The 20,459-nt window shown below is 35.0% G+C and overlaps 1 protein-coding gene across 1 annotated transcript; it reads right to left on the reverse strand.

Annotated features, from left to right (window-relative positions):
* Positions 1-5,815: 5,815 nt before the first annotated feature.
* LOC120347659 (uncharacterized) lies at positions 5,816-12,398 on the reverse strand. Its single transcript, XM_039417715.2, has 6 exons — positions 12,266-12,398; positions 11,219-11,318; positions 10,366-10,503; positions 9,755-9,843; positions 7,411-7,591; positions 5,816-6,944 (listed from the first exon to the last, which is right to left on the reverse strand). Exons 1-6 carry the CDS (start codon positions 12,339-12,341, stop codon positions 6,863-6,865), a joined length of 666 nt encoding a protein of 221 aa, XP_039273649.2. The 5' UTR covers positions 12,342-12,398; the 3' UTR covers positions 5,816-6,862.
* Between the last annotated feature and the right edge of the window lie 8,061 nt (positions 12,399-20,459).

Here is a 20,459-nt window from a genome sequence, read left to right on the forward strand (position 1 = left end):
GCAAGTCAATGGCGAGCCGCACATATTTTTAGAGAATTGGAAATCGAACGGATGATACTTTTTAAAATAAAAATCAAGCAGTGATACATCTCCCGAATAAAATATAGATATAGTTCCTCATTGCATTTCAAAATATCTCATTCGAATATTTTTGGCGCCATTGAACGTTTTGCATTTAGAATTAACTTTTTTGCGTTCTGTTGCCATTTGTTCAATTATAATTGAATGATTAGCTCATTAAACGAGTAATTGTGAATTATATACTTTTTAGGTTATAATATAATTTAGTCTATAAATGTCTCACAATGAATTCTGTTACGTAAAGAGTATAATCGTCAAAACAACTGTTTTTTTTTTACTACAATTCAGTGAAGCGTCACGGGCCGGATTATATTTCTCGCGGGCCGTAGGTTGCCGACCCCTGTCGTAAGGTGTCGGTTACATGGATGATGGTCTCTCAGAAAAAAAATATGCACCTTAGGGTATACTTAATAAATGTCAGCATGTGAACTATTGTTTGTAAACCAATTATTTAAAAAACATTCTGTATTATAAAACATTTACATAAAGTCATCAGCTTTATTCAGTCCTCAACGTCCATCACTTCATAACTGTAACCAAGACATGACCAGGGCTGCCACTATTGTCTGAATAAAAACATCTAGTTTGACCTCAATAAAACATCTAAGATCATCTAGATCGGAAAACAAAATATCAAAAAACAAAATCATCAAGTTACCAAAGTTAATAAAACAAAACAAAACAAGATATTACTTCAGGGATTGAAGAAAATTGGCTGAAAAAGTCGGCTCTTTTAAAGAGCATGTTATGACGACGACAGTCTCAAGAATGGAAAAGGAATTCTAGATTTTGATCTTCCTCTTCCATTGTAAAAATCTTGGTTGCGTCCCTGGTCATTACAATTATTTAGATGTTAGGTTTACGTATCTTATTCCGGATGGTTTTTATATTCCTCAGTGTATTCCGTACATAGAAGCCTTTTCAGTCAATGTCATGAAATCTGCCCCACTAAAACAACACCTAGCTAGCATGATAAGTAAAAACCGGTATTTTTTGAGTCAAGATTGTCTTTTCTAATAAATCAAAAACTGGACAATTTCGGCACCATTTGACAGACTAACAACACTGCTGTACATGTTTCTTTTGCCATTGCTTGCTTATGTGGTAAAAGTTGAAAGGCACATACGATTGGAGTATTCATCCTGGAAGCTTTTGATGACTGAAATCCCCCTGCGCTGTTCTTGCTCCCCTCATGACCCATCTCCACACCACACTCTTTCACTCTCACACTTCTAACTGCTTCCACAAACTCTATCCCCTAACACACTCCCAACCGCCTCCTTGCCGCATATGTTTTCCCCTTCCCCTAAAAACTTGGATCCCGCGAAAGCTAGAATAGAAAAAGGGGCAATCGGATATGGTGTATGGCAAAAAAAAACAGGAAAACCCGAAAACGACATAAGGAACTACACTCGATCAAAGATTATACCAACCCGCCATCTTAAAACGCATTTGCGTCAACGCAGCACGTTTTTGGAAGAGAATTAGGGACATTCATAACCTTTGACCTGTTGCGATTTGATGCAAATAGAGCAAAAGACTGCGATTTCTTGCTTTGAACGCTGACGCGACTAGGTCTGGATTGCAATGTTTCTTATGAATACTGAAATGTCACTGTGTTTCGTAGCGGGAACTATATTAAATAGTATATTAAATATATACTATTTAAAAAAACGAAATGTATTCTGAGGCATTATGTCATTTGAGTAAAATAACGCGTTGAAATGGTTGGTATGATTGCTTATGAATACAAGTACAGATGGTAGCAGCTCAAAAAGTATGCAAAAGTGAAATAAAGTTATCGTATTCACTTCTGTGAATGTTATAAAGTAAGATTGCTTATATCAGTGATCATTAATAATGGCAGACTTATGTTGTAAAAGAATATCACATTTTTTCAGATGTTCACGATTTGAATACCGATAATTACAAAAGAATGTATGCTCGAGCTCATACAACAGTCATCATAGTTGCTGCATATTTGTACATGGATCATATGGCTGAAATACAAATCACCTTTCTTAAAAAGACTTGTATCTGAAGGCTGAGAATTTCTCATTCCCATTTATAAGAAGTTACGGACAGAAGTTTCATTTCATTGAAATAGCAATCACAAAAGAACACCATATGTAGACGATCTGTGTCTGATTTCAGGGAACCTCTCAGTCCCAATTATGAAAAGTTACAAACGGCAGTTTGTGGTCAAATATATACTTTTGCTATATTGCAAGATGCGGACATAGGAACTATTATTACAACAATAATTGTATGCTTCAAATCTTTTGACTTTTAAGTGGAAATATGCAAAATAAAATGGCTACCAGGCTGAGTTGTTCTTTATCGAGCATAACATATACATGATGTCTGGCTTGATCGGTGGTCTTGACTCATTGCCATATTCATAATAGGGATGATGTGATTTTGTAAGGTTGCAAACGGGACCCTCAACTGTCATCTCCGTGGCGCAATGGATAGCCAGAGATTCTGGGTTCTAGTCCCAGCTGAGATGCTTTTTGGGCTTAAAAGGTGGGTCTGTGCTTGCCGAACAATCTGCTATTCCTATTTTATTTAAAATTTGATTTTCTCCAAGTTCGGAGCCCGATTCGCAATCAACATTTGATGACCACTGACTTCAGGATTTGCGCAATTCGCTAGTCGTTAACATAAAACGATGCTCTTGCTTCTCTGAAACGCTCGCTTTTAGAGTTCACGCCAAATTTGACAGATGAGAAAACAACTAATTTATTTTAATATGCGTGGAAATTCTCATAGAAAAAACGTCTGGTAGACGATGCGTGTAAAGTAGTAGGAGAAAAGTTTTTAATCACTATCTTTTCAAAACTATCTGGGACTTCAGGAGGAGGAATTTGGTCTCACCAGTCACTAAATTTTCGGGCAACAGAAAACAACGCTTTAATCTTAAGAGCTGCGTTTTTGAAATCAATCGCGCAATTAACCTACAATGCTACTATAACTAGCGAAATGTTTGGTTTAATAGTGTCGCTTGATATTGTACTTATTCACTACTGCTAATGTTGCATTGACAAATCAGATAAACTAAATCTTGATTGTGTAGAACAAGCAGAACTTCCACCACTTCATAATCAATCTTAATTTCTGTGCTGGTAAACATTTCTCTAAAACTTTGAACAAGACACGGCGCCAGTGAAGTAATATCTTGGTATTGAATCATTGCCGAACGTAGTTTCATATTGCAAAGCTAATTCACGAATGCTGGTAGTGTCGTTACAAATGATAAAAAGCATTTAGAAAACGATGGGATATGAAGTCGGGTTACATAAAATAGTTCCCGCGGGTCTTATTGTGGTATGCATCCGCCAGCTTTTTCATATAAAGCCGTTGAGAAGTGTTTTATTGCAGATGGCCACCGTGGTGGGGGTATTTTGTCTGGCATCGGCACTTCAGAACCTCTGGATTCGATCTGGCTGAATGTTATGCAAATTGATATGCGTTTGGGGAGATCTTCATACCACGAACAAATTCCAAATTTAGGATAGGTCCGAGGCCATCCTCCACCGACAAGACCCGATGATAATTAGCCTACGTGGCGTCGATCGTTTCGTATTAGCGCTGTGTCCGGTGCCTAAGCAAAATGCGGCTCCATTTGCCCCATTTTCCCGACAATATACCCAAGTGGCATCATTTATGTAGGCGCCATATTTTTATTTTATACCACTGGAGTTGCTATAGAGCAACTTCCCTTTTAGCTGGTTTTCAGACTGCCGTCAGTGTTTGATTGGATCTCCGCTATAGGACACCCTTATTCTCAGTCGTTCTGTATGTTCATTTGCCTGTCTGTCTGTTTGTCCAGCTGTAGCGCCCGAATATCTGGACAAATCTGAATGGATTCCAAGTGGGTTAGTTATCCTGCCACCCTAATATTATGCGTTTCATCCCAAATTTAGAATTGATAATTCGTTTCCATGGTAGCAGCAAAAAACGCACCGATCCGTAAAACTTTTCCAGTTTTCTCGTAGTATTTCGCCATTTTCTAGTTGACTAAGTCGAATATTAAAATTCCGTTATGCGGACGAAAATACGCATTCAAACAAACCGCTTTTCATCTCGATAGCTCAGGAACTGCGGAAGCCTTAAGAATTATAGTGAACGTGTTTTTGTGATGAGCCACATTAAAACCGACGAGACGTGCAGTGCTCAAAATAAACTCGCAGTTTTTGTAACCCTGTCTCTGCCGTACGATGTCGTTGCATATTGTTATTTTTACTGAGCGATGGACGAGTTATCAATATATTTCTGTGGTGGTACCCGGGAGGATTCAGCAACTTAAGGAGATGCCTGTTTGAATCGAGTATATTATGCGTTAACTAAGTCGAATATTAAAATTCCGAGAACGCTACATTCCGCGGACGAAAATATGCTTTCAAGCAAACCACTCAACTAAGTCCATTATTAAAATTCCGAGAACGTCAGATTCCGTGGACGAAAATATGCTTTAGTCCATAAACTAAGAAAGCCTTGGGGATTTTAGTGAACATGTTTTGATTATTAGCCACATCGTAACCATGCACACGAATACAGATGAGACGAACAGCCGTCTTCGCGGCACAAAAATTGGTTAAAATATAATACGAGAATATCGGTCGGAGACCGAAGATTTATCGATCGGAGGTTAGGAGATCCCCCAAAACAGCGCTCTTACTCCATAGTGACACCGTGTGTCCCATCACTAATTAATTACTAACTCGCTAATTATACGACATAATTCATCAAAAATCAATAGGCTTCCGTTCCGAACTATGAATGCACATGCAAAATTTGGAGCAGATTCAACCTCGCTTTCGTGAGATATCGCGTGTATCTAACAGACAACAAACAAACAAACAGACAAATACCTATCAACATACTTACCGATCTTAAGATCGATAAGTAATAAGAACCAATATAATAAACTGATGTTTGTGATCCAAATGCGGTCATTGATTCAGATGCATTGAGTACTCGCGCTAATAATCTTGGTATTCAATTAGAAAACTTGAGTAACGTGCGCAGGATTTTGTGCCAATATAACGTCGTATTTTATTTTTACACATCGGTTGATATTTTTCCCAATAATTACCATGTAATATTGAAAATTTCAATATGAAAATTTAGCAGCAAAAATACTCAAATTGATTGAGCCAGTTTGGCTGATAAATGGGTAAAAACAGGTCTCATAGTTCACGATCTATCCAAGCAAAAAATAATTTTGAGATCGGTATTCTAACCTATTTTTTATAACATTCTGAATAAAATTAATATCTAAATATATTGGAAATATCGGTCTTCATTTACCCTATACCGATACACTACCGATACCGAAAAATTGGCCGATATTACCGATACCGATACATCGGTACATCTCTAATTAGCACATTCGTGGAAGCTGGCTTAATCATATTTCCAAATTTGAACAACTCAGTCACCAGTCTAGTCTGTGCATGGGAATGGTCTACCAGCACTTCCTATCACAATTCTTTCTACTTTTCGGCTTGTATATAAATTTGGATGTAGAATGGAGTGAGAAAGAGACGCTAAAAGCTAAGGCCACACACCACCTTGTAACAGAGGCGAGTCTCGCAATTTCCGTATATAATCCTTTTATGAATTTCTAAACTGCAAATGAATCCGCCTGTTGTCTTTTTGTGCCCAATCTTCAGAAATAAATAAAGCATTTTTCTTGTTTCTACATTGTCTTTATTTCATCTGTAATAAGTCAATATTGTACTGATGCTGTTTTCTTTCTCCTATTAAAATACTGAAAATGCATTTGTATTTACAATAATCTAATATTTGCAAGCATTCCGTTTCAAGTTTAAATCTGAATAAAGCACGTCTGGAAGCAAAAAGCACAAGAAATTATACAGCGGAAAAGCTAATTATATACAATATGCAAAGAAAAGACAATTGAGGCAAAAAGTCAAATAATCAACGAAATAAGCGTTTAAGATAACATTATATATAATATATGTGTTGTGGGATACTATGACGAATTGCTTATCCTTATTTAGAGGTTTCTTACACTACTAAATAAAAATTAGATATCGTTTGCAACAAGTCTTGAGCGAGATGAAGACAAGAGATTATAACAGTCACTGGACATTTATTCGACAATAAACAAGCTTTGCCAAGTTCATTTTCAATGAGCTGTTCATAGAAACGGAATAATTCATTATTTGAATTCTACGCATCAACCGACTGATGTGAATGAAACGTGGTGATTACATGTGATTTTGATGGAGAGTTCAAGGTTGAGATAAATAAAAACTCGAGCAAATGATTGAAGTGACAGTATGAAGTAAGATAAAAGTTTTTACCAGGTAAGGTAACAGTTTTCACTTTGTTATTTCTTTGAATATTTGTATTAAAAACTGCACCATATACTTATCTGCACATATGGCGAAGCTTGCACAACCATACATTACACAAGATATATATACACTGTACTTACGATACACATGTTCCTCTATCAAAAATGGCTACTAATTGGAAATTATACTGTTGTGGGGAAGTTGATTTTAGAGTATAATAAGTTTTGTTCTGGAATTAGAATAGATAAAACTGATTTTAATAGTAGAAATACTGATTCCGTTTTTCGCTTCTGGCGAATGTATAAGATGACACCTTTTGTGAAACTGTGGTCCATCAAAAGTTTTAGCATACAGAAATCCTTCTTTCGACAAAGTTAGTTGGTCGTTTTGAAAAGCAGTCTTAAGTAAGAAAGTTCACTTGCGACTAAATAATTTGAAGAGTTCGCTTTTTTTCAACCTTGTCTAAACGCTGACTGTATCACGATACCGATGATGCCTTTTACTGCAACGGACTTTGTACCTTTAGCAACATCTCTGAAAAAAATTGATGCTGATAATTTTCGTAGCAAATAGTTCTTATAATTGAAGCTGTTCTGTGTTGTGCTCTCGCACAGCGTTATCTGAAATTGAATGCAATCCTTCTGCTAATTTTTTTTATACAAATTTGGTAAAAAAACTCACAAAGCGAGTCATGATAAAACATTTTTGTGCCAAATTTATCACTTATTACAGAATGTACAAAGTAGGAGTTTTCTATCAATCCAGGTGAATTATAAATTCAATAAATATACATATAATCTCCACCACACCGGCCCTAAAACAGGAGGACAGTAAAGTTTTATATTTAGATTCGAGGACGTGGAATGTGGGTGGATTACTTTGTAACGGACCAAAATTCATTCCTTACACAAAAAGTATATGAATCTGCAACCAACAATCATATAATATTCGGTGTTTTTGCGAACGTGCGATAATAACAATAATAATGATAATAACTTACTTTCTAATAGCGATGCAGTACAATTCACTTAGGGTCTCATGCATTGCCCTGCTTAACCAGTGATTCATTGCTATCATATCCAACGAATCTTTGATGTTTTTCGCGTCTAAATCAATTGAAATTCTGTCATATGAAGCAGAACACTCAGTCATAACGAGAGGCGATGTCTTGCTGTCAATTTCTGAAACAAAGTTTTAACCAGAATCGTTATATGATAATTAGATGGATGCAATGTTGCAAATAGGAAAACGGTTGACTATTATTTACAGATCCCCACAATCAATATACGCTGGATTACTGGACGCTGTGTCCTAAAATCAGTTCATAGTAACAAAAATGTATAATAATTTATATGAGAAAGGCTTTTTTGTGAGATTCGCTCGATGTAAGGGCGCATTTCCTCGCTCCCATTTTGAAGTAAACCAGACTTTGACGCGTAATGAGCAATTCAGAAGTTACCAAAGCCATTAGTATTAGGAAAAAAATAAATACTCTAACGCAGTGGTTTTTAAACTGGGAATGCGCGCCCCCCTTAGGGGGCGCGAGATGCTTCAAGGGGGGACGCAAGAGCTCACAAGATGAAATCATAAATGTCCATGTAACGGCTCTTGAAACGGTCTCGGCGTTCGTTAAAAATACCGGCTTTTTCGCGGTACAATAAATTTTTCTGTCTCGTAATATTCAATCTATGACAACTACAAGAATTCGAAATGTCTCTCTATTTTAATAAATTTGTGTTCAGGTAACTCGCGGTTGCTGCGACTAACGACAAAATAAACTCATTACCGATAATAATGTGGACATAATAATGTGTGATCGCCCGATTATATTCAGTTTTGATATATTTTGTTCTGCGATAAATACCACGGAATAAAATTATTTTCAAGTCGGTAGTTTTAGAACATTGCTGGTGTGCCGCAGGCACAAGGAATTCATGAGATTTGCGATGCCTAAGAAAATGTTTTCAATAGCGGTTCAACAAATCTCATGGTGTTTTCCGCTTTATTTTTAGTATTTAATAATGCCGCTTTTTCAGTCAAGAAATTTTTGGTTGCGGATTCACCTCTTTATTCTATCTTTAGCATATCGTCGCTGATGATTGTATGATTAAAACTCGTTTTCCTCACAGGTGTCATGTTTCCATGCGAGATCAAAAAAAATAATTGTCATCGTCTTCGCGGCACAAAATTATTTCAAAGAAAATTTCTGATTTAGGGAGATTAAACACCGAAATAAAGATTTTTACGGTCCAACTAACACGTCACGATGACTTAAACAATTGAGATTTATGCAAAATGCAATTGCAAACGTCCTTCATTTTTCAGCGGTCAAGGCCCGGGGAAACGTCCACATGCATAATAACTATATGCACTATAAATTTAACGGCTCTCTTCATGCTGAAAATGTACATAAATTCATTTGCACTTCTCCATTTTGTAAACTGTATTTTTGTACCTGGTGGTTGTCCAAAGGTAGTGAATTTCGGGGGACGTTAGGCAAGCCAAGAAGTCTGTAATTGCTGTGTATTTTTAACACACAGTAAATAATTTTTGCGTTTGATCAGTAGTGATTAAGTAAATAATTGATTGAAATTTTACGTGTCTTATGTAAACTTCCAAGCAGAAATACATTAAAGCCAAAATGTGGACGTTTATTGCGTGTTTAGTTTTACTTAAAACTTAGTTTGACTTTACCAGGTATTGCAAACTGAGCGGAAAAAGGAGATTGTATGATGACAAAAATTTGAGTATGGCTTTATACATACGGCAGTGAATGGCAAAGTTGCACTCCGATGCGTTTTATGCCCGAACAGTCTGAGCAATGACGCTATGAGACCAACACTCTTATAGCGCCATCTTAATATAAAGAAACCTGTACATCACAAAAGTATTTTTTCATAGAAAAAGCGGGGGCGCGAAATTAGTAGAAATTTTCAAAGGGGGGTGCGGCTCAAAAAGTTAAAGAACCACTGCACTAACGAGTATTACTAACAATAATAACGAGAATATCGGTCGGAGACCGAAGACTTATCGATCGAAACTGCGGTTTCGATTCATGACTCTATAGTGACACCGCGTGTCCCATCACTAAGTAATTGATAACTCGCTAATTATAGGACATATTTTATCCAAAATTAATAGGTTTCTGGTCCGAAATATGATGAATTCACATACAAAATTTAGAGCATATTCAACCACGCCTTCGTGAGATATGGCGTGCATCTAACAGACAGACAGACAAACAGACAGACAGACAGACAGACAAACAGACAAATACCTATCAACATACTTACCGATCTAAAGATCGATAAGTAATTAAGATCTGACACTATTTGATCGCTTACTTGGAAATAACACAGTCATGTTAATAGTTGAGTTTACAGCATGAATAGTGAAATTCCCTTCCATTTGATATTTGAAGTCAGGAACGTCTCTAAACATAAAATGAAAAAATAGGCTATTAGGAATCTTAATGCATTGATAAAATATTAACACGGAACACGATATCTGGAATACTCGATAATATTTATTCTCCCTATTTACAGGTACATGTGATGGGGTTAAAAGTCAAAGTATATAAGATGTTCAAAAAATCTCCCACTTTAAAAAAAGATGTTAGTTTGGTTTTTAGCGACTTGAATTTATTGATTCAGCTCCGGATATTTGTACTTGTACATTTACACTAATTAAGGCAAAGACAAGATATTTGGAAAGAAGTTTAATCGAATCGAAGTTATCTATTAATAGTTCATTAGTAGATAAATGATACTAATTAGTAATTGAATCACATAGGAATGCTGACTACATCTTTGCAATTTTTAAATTAAATTTTTAAATTATCAAAATTCCAGTTATTACTTATTGACATTGAAAAGTTGTTGTCTGCTTCAAAGAGTTTCTAAGAAGGTCAAGCAATGAATTGAACAACCAATATCATGACGTGTCCTATACTCACGTTCTTGTTATCAATGACGTCATATAACCAGTAATAAAACCTTCTTCGCTTGTAAATCTTATCCGGATTGCGTCTTCTCCTATTTCATAATAACCGTGAGCACCGTACTCTGCAGGAGATGCATGACCAATATACGTGCTGTAAAATGATAAGATAATCAAAATCTGATAACATACTAATCCTTGCAATTTCTGCATTTTGTTGACTTAAAATGTTTTATGAATTGTTTCAAGCGAAATCTATCTTACTGTTATGTTTTATTTTTATGCGGTTCATGAAAATTTTGTATTTGCTTTAAATTTTATTGGCAATCTAGTTTAGCGCTGTCAAGTTCTTTATGATCCACTTTATATGTATCACATATATATGCGTCAACACAACTGCAGAGCATTTTTTGTTGCAGAACTCATAGTTTAATATCTCTGCGTTATAGTGTAATTCACAGGAAAGGCTTTCACGCGAACCGTTAGTCTTAAGTGTTATGCTCTATGCAACCATTTTTCCAAAGCCCCATCTCTATTCCACCCCAGAAAAAAATCCGTCAAATTTTATCTACATGCATTTATTATGCTTGAAAGTCGATAACTGCACAAAAGTTTTTTTCCGAACACATCTCTCCAAACACGTTTATCCTTAAAGTACGAAAAGCTATATACGATACATGAATCTACGGCTCAAGATTATTTATACGATCTGATATTAAGTTATATTAATATTGTGTTTTGTCACAATATTCTCATGTACCTACAACGTAACCGCAAGGGACGATAGTTCCAAATATATGTAAACCAACTATCCAACGTTGGTTTCCCCGTAAATGCCAGAGTAAGATTCTGAGTAAGTTCCCACTTACTTGTTCAACTTGTAACTCATTTTCATGGGCGGGTGGATTAAACTTGCTTCAAATGGTGGCACTTCCATTCCAAGTATGTAATCCAGAACATCATCGTTAGCTAAAAAAAAAGTCAATCAAGTGTTAATAAAAAACAGTGGTTTTGGGTCGAATATTTTCACACACTTTCTCTAAAATGGGCCCAAAATTATTTTTATGGACATGGTGAAACCACAAAAAAAAAAAAAAAAAATAAAGATTTATACTATGTTTTCGGGAGTCAATACTCTTAGAGTTTGAAGCAATCTTTGCATTTTTTGGTAATACACACGTCAATTTTTTTTTCTATGTATCCCTTATAAAAGTTCAAATTAGCACTTGGTTTAACCTTTAAATCAATTGTATATTTGGTTTAGAATAACTTAAAACTGCTTCCTCGTCTACTCTTGAATAATTGAAAGATTTTGCATTACGTTAGTCATTCATGCTTGACGTATTACAACGTTATACAACTCCACATACTTCGAGCTACTTAAGGCTTAAAGACAGCGTTTTCCAAAGGAGAGTTTACGAACCAAAACTGGCTCGCCTGAAAATTTTCTTTGGTCGCATGTTTTTCAGCGAAAAGCTAAAAATTACTGATTTTATATTCTTAGTAATTTTATTTTTATCTTTATTTTTTCCCTATTTGATTTTGGTTATGTGGGAGGCATCACAGCGCAAAAGGCATCACGTATCAGCAACTATTTTGCTAGAGTAAAGCTACGCCAAGATTTCATAAAATTGCCGATGGCAAACGAGCGCAGGTTGCTTACTTTGTGATAATTTCCAGGAAAATAACGTTGTGTGAAAACGATTGTTTTAGATTAGTCATTTCTTTTTGCGGTCATAAAAGTATTTCATGCCATTTAATATATGACCATATATCTTTGAGTCGCGAGAATTTACAATATTGGTATTCTAAATAATTCAGATCGCTTGAAAACCGCTGGTGTGATGTATTTGTTATCTTATCAAAATTGGCATACAGGCTGATTATTATCAAAGTTTACACGCACTCATACTTACTTGGAACCCAGTCGTTGTCCATTGGAAAAGCATTTGTGGAACATAACACAAAAATAGTAAATATCAAAGTTCTCATGTTATACTAGTAAGCTCTATTATCCTAAGTAGTATAAAATATACGTGTCTGGTGTAAAACAATTCAACATTCGGTTTTCAGTAAATTGTTATTTTTATTATTCTGTATTTTTTTCGATCACGATTCCGTTTCACGAACTATCAATTTTAATTCACCTTGCTTAACTTACAATAATATATAAGATTTTGCGAATTTTAAAACAAGAACCAAAATATCAAACCACGAAATTATCGAAGGTGTTTTATAATATAATAACATTTAACAGGACATGCATTTTCCCGCCTCAATATCCCAATTTTAATTCTTTTAATGACGGCTATTTCTTATAGTAATACATTCTACGCTACTGCCTTACAAAGAACAATCTATACTGAAGCTTGCAAATTTATTCTTGCTGTGTCAAATAAACCTCCATGATTCAACCCCTCTTGAAACCCATGTTAATGCCTTCCACAAGTTGTTAATTCCAGTTGTATGCAATACACTCAAACCGCGTCAATAAAAATACAATGTATTCGGTTGAAAAACAATTTGTTTTCGCTATAAAAATTGCATTTAACAGCCTGGTACGAGAAAACTAAATATGCCTCCTGGCAATGATTGTCCGTTTGATACTGAGAATTACTAAAATGCTTTCGCTTTCAATAATAATTTATCAAGGCATGGCAATCAACCCTACCCGTTATTTATGCAAATATTTGGACATGACGAACTTTCATGACCAGAAATTTATTTTAATCAAGTGTCACATGAAATGAAATATGTAACAAAGTATCACGATCGTATCACAGCTTCAGAAGGATATTTGCCATGTCATCGCTTTTCATCCAACTCAAGTGCGATGGTTCGAATCCAGTAAGAGATGGTTTCATGTAAAATATTGCTAGCATCTCAATGTGTCAAGGTGACTCACGTAACCACCGGTTACCACTGTATTTAAACAAGAAAAATTCTTTTGAATTCCCAAATTTTATATTTCCCATTATTTATTCATATATATATGTGTATATCGTTAATGGCTACGAATCCAGTATTTGATACTATAATCCAGCATTACTGACTTACTTATGAGAGCTGTGGAATTAAAGATTGATACCGCCAAGATGTATTTGTTGTTGAATAAAGATTTTTAGATTCATAGATACTAGTACCCAGGCCTCTGTTTATATATGGCGTATGGGTATCACATAGTCAGATCAGATGTTATGGTTTGAGATTCGACATAATAATATGGTATTGATAGAGGCGAAAATTGATTAACCTGTGTGCTTTTAATATATAAAATATTTGTTCAGCTGACGAATGTTACGTAGGACCACAATTGTGGACATCATCTTAATTTATCGTAGTCGTGTGATGTCGCCATGGTAGTTCTTGCTAGAACTTCTATTTAATAATATTCAACGTTGTCGGAAGAAGTCGCTATTGGCACGGGAATTTTCGCTAGGAGGCTATTACTTTTATTAATTTAAATTTTTGTAGGCTCTATGGGAATCGTTTTTTTTTTTTGTGTGGGATTACGTAATCAAAAATTGCACACCTTGTGGCGGTTAAGTTTGCGTTAGTCGGGAAGTTTGCGGTACGTTTTGGATTTCGTGTCCATATACTTGAGCATCGCTCTCTTGTTTAATCCGCAATCCATTTTTTCTGATCGACAATTTTTTCTTATGGATTACTATTATCGTTTAAGATTTTACAATTTTTAAGATTAAAAATCTTCAAAAATCTATGCATTTCGGTTCGATAGTTTCATATTCAACTTTCGATGAGAAACATACTTCGAGTGACGAACGCTGTGAGTATAAACAGTGAAAAAGTTACATTTTCCTGTGTGGTCTGTCTCATTCAAGTCTTATCATGTGCGTGTCCTGTCTGTTTTCATAAATATATATTAAGACGAAACGTGTGAATTAATTATCCGCAGGGTAGATAGTGGTTTTTAATCGAGGTCAACGACCTTGTTTAATCATTTACTTTAAAAATAGCAACCTAAAGAAACGCCATTTCTCGTTTCGAATTTCTTTAGGCTATCGATATATTTTAGAGACTTCGATGACGTTGCTTTGAAAAAAGCTATGGACAAGCAGTATCTGATACGTAGGAGTTACTGTAACTCTTTGTTTTTGCATAGTTTGCCCAGATTGTTTCTGCCTGGATGATGTGTAAGCAAGTACTAATCTTGAAATTTTAACATTTCTTCCCTCGAAACCCTATAATCTTTAGGTTACCACGCCACAAGTTAAAGATAATTGGTATTACAAACTTTTCAATGCCCTGTTTACCAAGCATCGTTTTGTGATTACGGAGTTTGGGTGTGAAAATGGTGTAGTTTTTGCCTATTTCCATTGTACATACAATATAGTATATTATTGAACACAAATCTTTATTTTGAATAAAAACTATTCATTGTAACATCCCGTTGCGTCTTAAATATGTAGTATTCATCCGCTTTATAGTTGCTTAGTTTACAATTTCAAAGTCGACAGTTCAAATGATATGAAAATATAAAATATTCAATATATTTTTTTTTATCAAATTCATAATTTCACACTTTTAAAATACATAACAATACTAGACTTGAACATATAACACTTTAGTCAGAAGGTGGGTTGGAGGCCCGGTCAACACGGGTATATCATTCCAAAAATTAGTAACAAAATTCCGACAAGCTTCGTCACTTTTACCAATATTAGTCATCACCTTCGACACTAAAGCCTGACTCTTCCGTTTGAGTCATGCTCAAATACTTGAATTTTGGTATTTTCGGAATAGATGGTGTAAGGTGGTTCATATTGCTATTGTAGACCTCCTTCAATTCCAAAACAGAACACATTCCTAATAGATAAACTTAACAGTTAATGCACACAGTAACAGCTAACGTATATATCTACCACCATGCACGTGTTAAGTACACGAAACATAGTAGTCACCTTCAGCATGAACGGACACGAATCAAATGTTACTATATTACATATGGGTGACTGATTTAATACTTGTATTAGTCTTGGTATTTATCATTCATTCCGTAGGTTCACGTTGTGGCGCTCCAAAAGTGTGTGTACCAATACCGAGGTAACTAGTTTTGTTCGCCTATTTTACATCAAGTTGTGTAAAGGGCCTGAAACCTATGGGCAGGGGGTGTATTCACTTGACTAAGGCAGACAGTCCTCGAACTCGTAATAGAACTAAAATAAGGAAAATCAAAACAAAATAGGGCCTGACTCTAATCTGGTATGCACACTGTGGGAGTAACTACTTTTGAATGTTGACTCGGCAATACGTTGGTGTGAGACAAATTTTTACATTTACAAGTATAAAGCTACTCAAACACCAGTCATATACAGTTCCTACATTTTCCCCGAGAAGTCGACAAAAAGCGGCGAGTAATACCTCTTTCCTATATTGTGGGCGTCAGAAAAAATTGTTGAAGGCAAAATTCCATGTGATCTTTTTTTTTTTTAAAGTCTACTAATTCTTTTCAGCAGTTTACAGCTGTGATCGTTTTACTTATTTTATATTTTATTTTTCCAAAAAATCCATACATATTCGCAAAAATTTTACAATTGAATACTCAAAGAATAAAATTTTATTCAGATGACTTGAGAGATTCGTGTCTGTAACCAATCACCCGTGGAGATAAAGTCATTCTTCGTCGGCCTACGCGACATTTTTGTCTGCCGATAATTAATCCAGGTTCATATCTTTATGGTCGGGTGTTCAACCTCACGGAAAGATCGAAATCATTTAAGTCATGGGAGGATAATCAAATATTAAATCATTTGCTGAATGCAAACATGATGTTACGCACATACTTCAATTTACACAGAAGCGAGCTAATGAGTCGGAGAATTCTTTGACCTCGCCACAGTACTTATTGTTAGAGTTCATCAAGGGTGTTGTATTTTAATAACACGTATTTATTTTTCACTCAACATTAAACTGCCATTTCTAATTTTATTTCCAATGTCTGTAAATATAGCGTGTATTTCCAGTACGACGAATAAAATAGATATTTCGTTTTGCACTGAATTCTACGTGTTGACGAAATATAAATTTCACTTCAAATAAGATACCACTCGATGTCGCTAGAGGTATTGTAGGATGTTGTTATATCTGTACTCAGTTTGACTGAAATATTTAAAAGCCGAGTTGATGCAAACTTACAGAATAATTGTACTATTAATTGTAATACTAACAGTTTTCATTTTGTTCTAACTTACTTCTAACTAACTTTTTTTTTGTTCCCCGAATCTCTCCGTAGATCTGACAGTCAAAAATGAAAAATAATCTACTTATTTTTTGTAGCTTTATCTTCAAATACCAGCTATATCGGACGAATATTGTGCTTGTCTGGTACGTATTTTAAAAATCAAGTTAGAAAATATGTGACGTTTCTTTCATATCTAAGACAGTCGATGACATTACATGATATAAGAAGATAAGATTATCCATCTTTATATTCAGCTAGTTTTCATTGAGAATAAATTCAAGTTTTTGGGTTTGGAATTATTTTAATTTATTGTAGCTATTATGATACTTGACCTGCAATCCACTCTTCGTGAGACTTTTGTCCGCCAATGGATTTATCCGACTTTTTTCTTCTCAAAATCATAATTACCTTCCCCAAACCCACAAGTGAAGGCGTGAAAACGGCGCGTTTTATTTACCCATAACGTTTTTTCATGGTTCAATGATAAATACACACCATAGTTTGTGAATTTGAACAATTTGCTTTGAGTCATTCAATAAGCAATCGGCAACAAACAATTGTCACACTTCCTCAAGTACTCTACACAAGGTGACTAAAGTGGGTGTGGATTTGTTTTAGGATATTCAAAATACCTGAAGTGGTTATTCGAAAGAAATCGTCTCACATAAAACAAACAGAAATTAAATAAGTCTAAAATAATTTTAAAATAGGGAGAAGAAAAGATTCCAGAGTTCTCTACAGCTGACAGAGAGAGTTTTGAGCTCAACAGTAATTTTCATTGGGATTTCAGTTTTGCTGCCTCACTACATATACCAGCTGCTTGTGTGTTTATTTAAAATGTGTCTAGCCTTGTTCGGATTTGAGCATGTGTTGGTGTTGACATATACCTTGCGATAAGATTTCTTTACTTTGAATAAAAAGATTGCCAGTGATGCATTTTAACGATAAAACTGATTTGAGGTTTCCTGCAACTATTATCCTGCAGCTCGCTAAAATTAAAGTAATCGACATGGTATTGTTATGTCCCAGTTGAATATTTGTACTGATATTATAGTTGCTATTGACTTTTTGATATGTTGATAATTTGAAAAATAGATTTTTATCTGTGAACTTAGGCAAAGAAGTTGTGTACAATTGGAAAATTAGAATTAAATAATACAAGTTAAAAATCTTACAAATAAGACGGTGTGAATAAATTGATAAAATACTAAGATTTACACAAATACTCACCTAGCCATCCATTCATTTATCAAATAAAACAGTATTATAATAACCAAATTTAATATACTTGAATTTTTAACATGACTTGGATATGAGAATGAAGTGGGCGCCGCAAGTGGTGATTAATCGCGGTATTTGTGTATATTTCACATTTCGAAAAATTCTTTTGTTTCTTATATATATTTCCTTAGAGAATGGTAGGAAATTATAATTTTTTAAAGGCCAAACATTTTGATTAATATTGCTGATTACCTTCAAGGATGAACATACGAAACTATCCATTCTTCTATTCAAATATTTTTCATTGAGAACAACCGAGTTTACCGGGTTGGAATTATAATTATTGTAGCTATTATTTTACTCGCCCAAACAGTAATTCGTTTCGCATCATTTGAATCATCTTCGAATTATCCATATTATCGGTTTTTCTCTTTTCTGAAACATGGTTATTTCGCAAACACCCAAGTGGATACATTTATTTACCCATAACGTTTATTCTTGTGGTTCAATGACCATCAGACCACAAAGTTGAGGATTTCTGACGATTTACCTTGAGTCATTCCCTTAATAATTGCCGTCAACAAATAAACAATTTTCACACTTTCTCAAACGCATGATTATTTGTCAAGGTGACAAATGTAGGCGTGGAATTGTTTAGGGTCATTTACAACGTGTGAGGTGCTTATTGAGCTGGAAAATTTTCAAGTCAGAATAATTCTTTGTATATGAGTTTTTCAAATAAACTCATGCGAAAAAGAAAGGGCTAAAATAAAAAAAATTAAAAAATGTATGGAAAAGCAAGTGTGAATGAATTTCTAAAATACCGAAACTAATACATATACTTGCCTAGCCATCCGTTTATTTACTAAATAAAATTGTAAATATAATATAGTCGTTTTTTGAACATGACTCGGATGAAAGAATGAAAATTAGGCGTCGCAAGTGGTGATTAATCGCGGTAAAAGTGACAAAATTTGTCGGAATTCTGTGATTAATTTGAGGAATAAGATTCAGATAGGGACCAAGCCCCTGTCACACCTCGTCCGGTCTACGAATTGTCTGTAAAATGATATGATATCGGGTAAGATTTGAACAATCATAGGAGAATTCAAATGAACTAATAGTCATACTATTTACTTGAGTTGTTTTCAAACAAACACACAAGAGTCTTGCTGCATAGCGACACAAATGTATTTCAGTAACGTATTGTCTGACCGAGGTCAGACTTCTTCGGACAAGCATATTTCAGCTATGACAACAAAAAAGGTAGCATGCACATAAATAATGGATATCAATTGTTGGGTTTGGTTTCAATGAACAGAAATAAAATTGGGACACTGCAAAAAACAATATGTCAATCAATGAATATCTCGCAGTTCACTGAGTAACAATTGAACATAATCTTTTCGATTTCTTCAATGTCTGAAGACAAACCCATATTTATATCACCAGTAGACAAGACGATGCAAAATACAGGGACTTAGCGGAACAAAATTTAATGAACGAAATTTATTTTGGGTACATCCGTGTAAATACCAACATAACAATCAAATTATCTAACAATGTTATTTTCTTCAAATTAAATACTTCGACTGACCACCATATTACAACGATCGCGAACGCGAAACCGCCACTAGGTGCGCAATTTTCAATTTCGGTGACGTCAGCGCACAAAAAATGAAACCCATTTAGCCCCCTGAGATTTTTCAACTAAATAAAAGAGATAGCCTTCTGGCGACAATAACAATATTTAACCACTGGATCATTTCAAAGCAATTGATTCCAGTAGTTTGAAGTGGAAGCGATTTTTTCACAACTGAAACTGCAACGAGAAAAAAATACCAACAACAACAACATAATAATAGGCCCAATTCTTGTCCAGTAATATTCGATTTTTGGTACACCTGAAGTATGCGTACCAAGATGTCGTAGACCGGAACGTAGTATGTGTATCAGGTTAGGGTTATGGCATAATTTAAGGTGCAAATACTATGAAAGTCACTTGGTTAGTCCCCGAACTCGTAATAGAACTAAAATATGGAAAATTGAAATAAAATTATTGCCTAACCCTAACCTGGTACACATACTACGTTACGGTGTCCACCATCTTGGTACGCATACTTGGGTTTAACTGATTTTCTACGTATTGTCAACACGTGTTCACATTCAAAATTACATCACAGTTTCTTTCAGATTGTAGATGATTAGGATTGATGATGCATTTTTCATTGGAATAGTGATAGAAGCAGTGGTGAGATTCAGGTGGTTCAAACTGGTTGGCGCGAACCCTTTTTGAGGATGTCGTGAATGTGAGCAAATCTTTTTGTTTTTTTTAGACGTTAGATAACGTCATCAAATGGATCAGATGACAACTAGCGTTATTTTTGGCGTTTCAAAAGTTGTGTATTAGATTTATGTGAGCATGTCACGTTAATGCAGCTTAGGTATTGCATTCATTTGTAACCTGTTGTTGGTGGGTTTGAGACAAAAGGAACCCTTTTTGGAGATGTCGTGAATGTGAGCAAATCTGTTTATGATTTGTTTTATTTAGACGTTAGACAACCTCATCAAATGGATCATCAAATGGATCAGGTAGTACATTCATGTGTAACTTGTTGTTGGTGAGTTTGAGAACTCTTTCTTAGGTTTTGAATACCGCACTGCATATGAGTGCCCAAAATGAGCAA

Source organism: Styela clava, chromosome 11, assembly GCF_964204865.1.
Source record: "Styela clava chromosome 11, kaStyClav1.hap1.2, whole genome shotgun sequence".
Taxonomy (NCBI): domain Eukaryota; kingdom Metazoa; phylum Chordata; class Ascidiacea; order Stolidobranchia; family Styelidae; genus Styela; species Styela clava.

Excerpts from the sequence above, each read along its gene's own strand:
- LOC120347659 (XM_039417715.2), bottom strand. The coding sequence starts at position 12,341 with ATGAGAACTTTGATATTTACTATTTTTGTGTTATGTTCCACAAATGCT. Across the intron at positions 9,844-10,365 it reads ACGTCATTGATAACAAGAAC|AGACGTTCCTGACTTCAAAT; the intron begins GTGAGTATAGGA and ends TTTTATGTTTAG. Across the intron at positions 6,945-7,410 it reads TACTGCATCGCTATTAGAAA|AGATGTTGCTAAAGGTACAA; the intron begins GTAAGTTATTAT and ends AATTTTTTTCAG.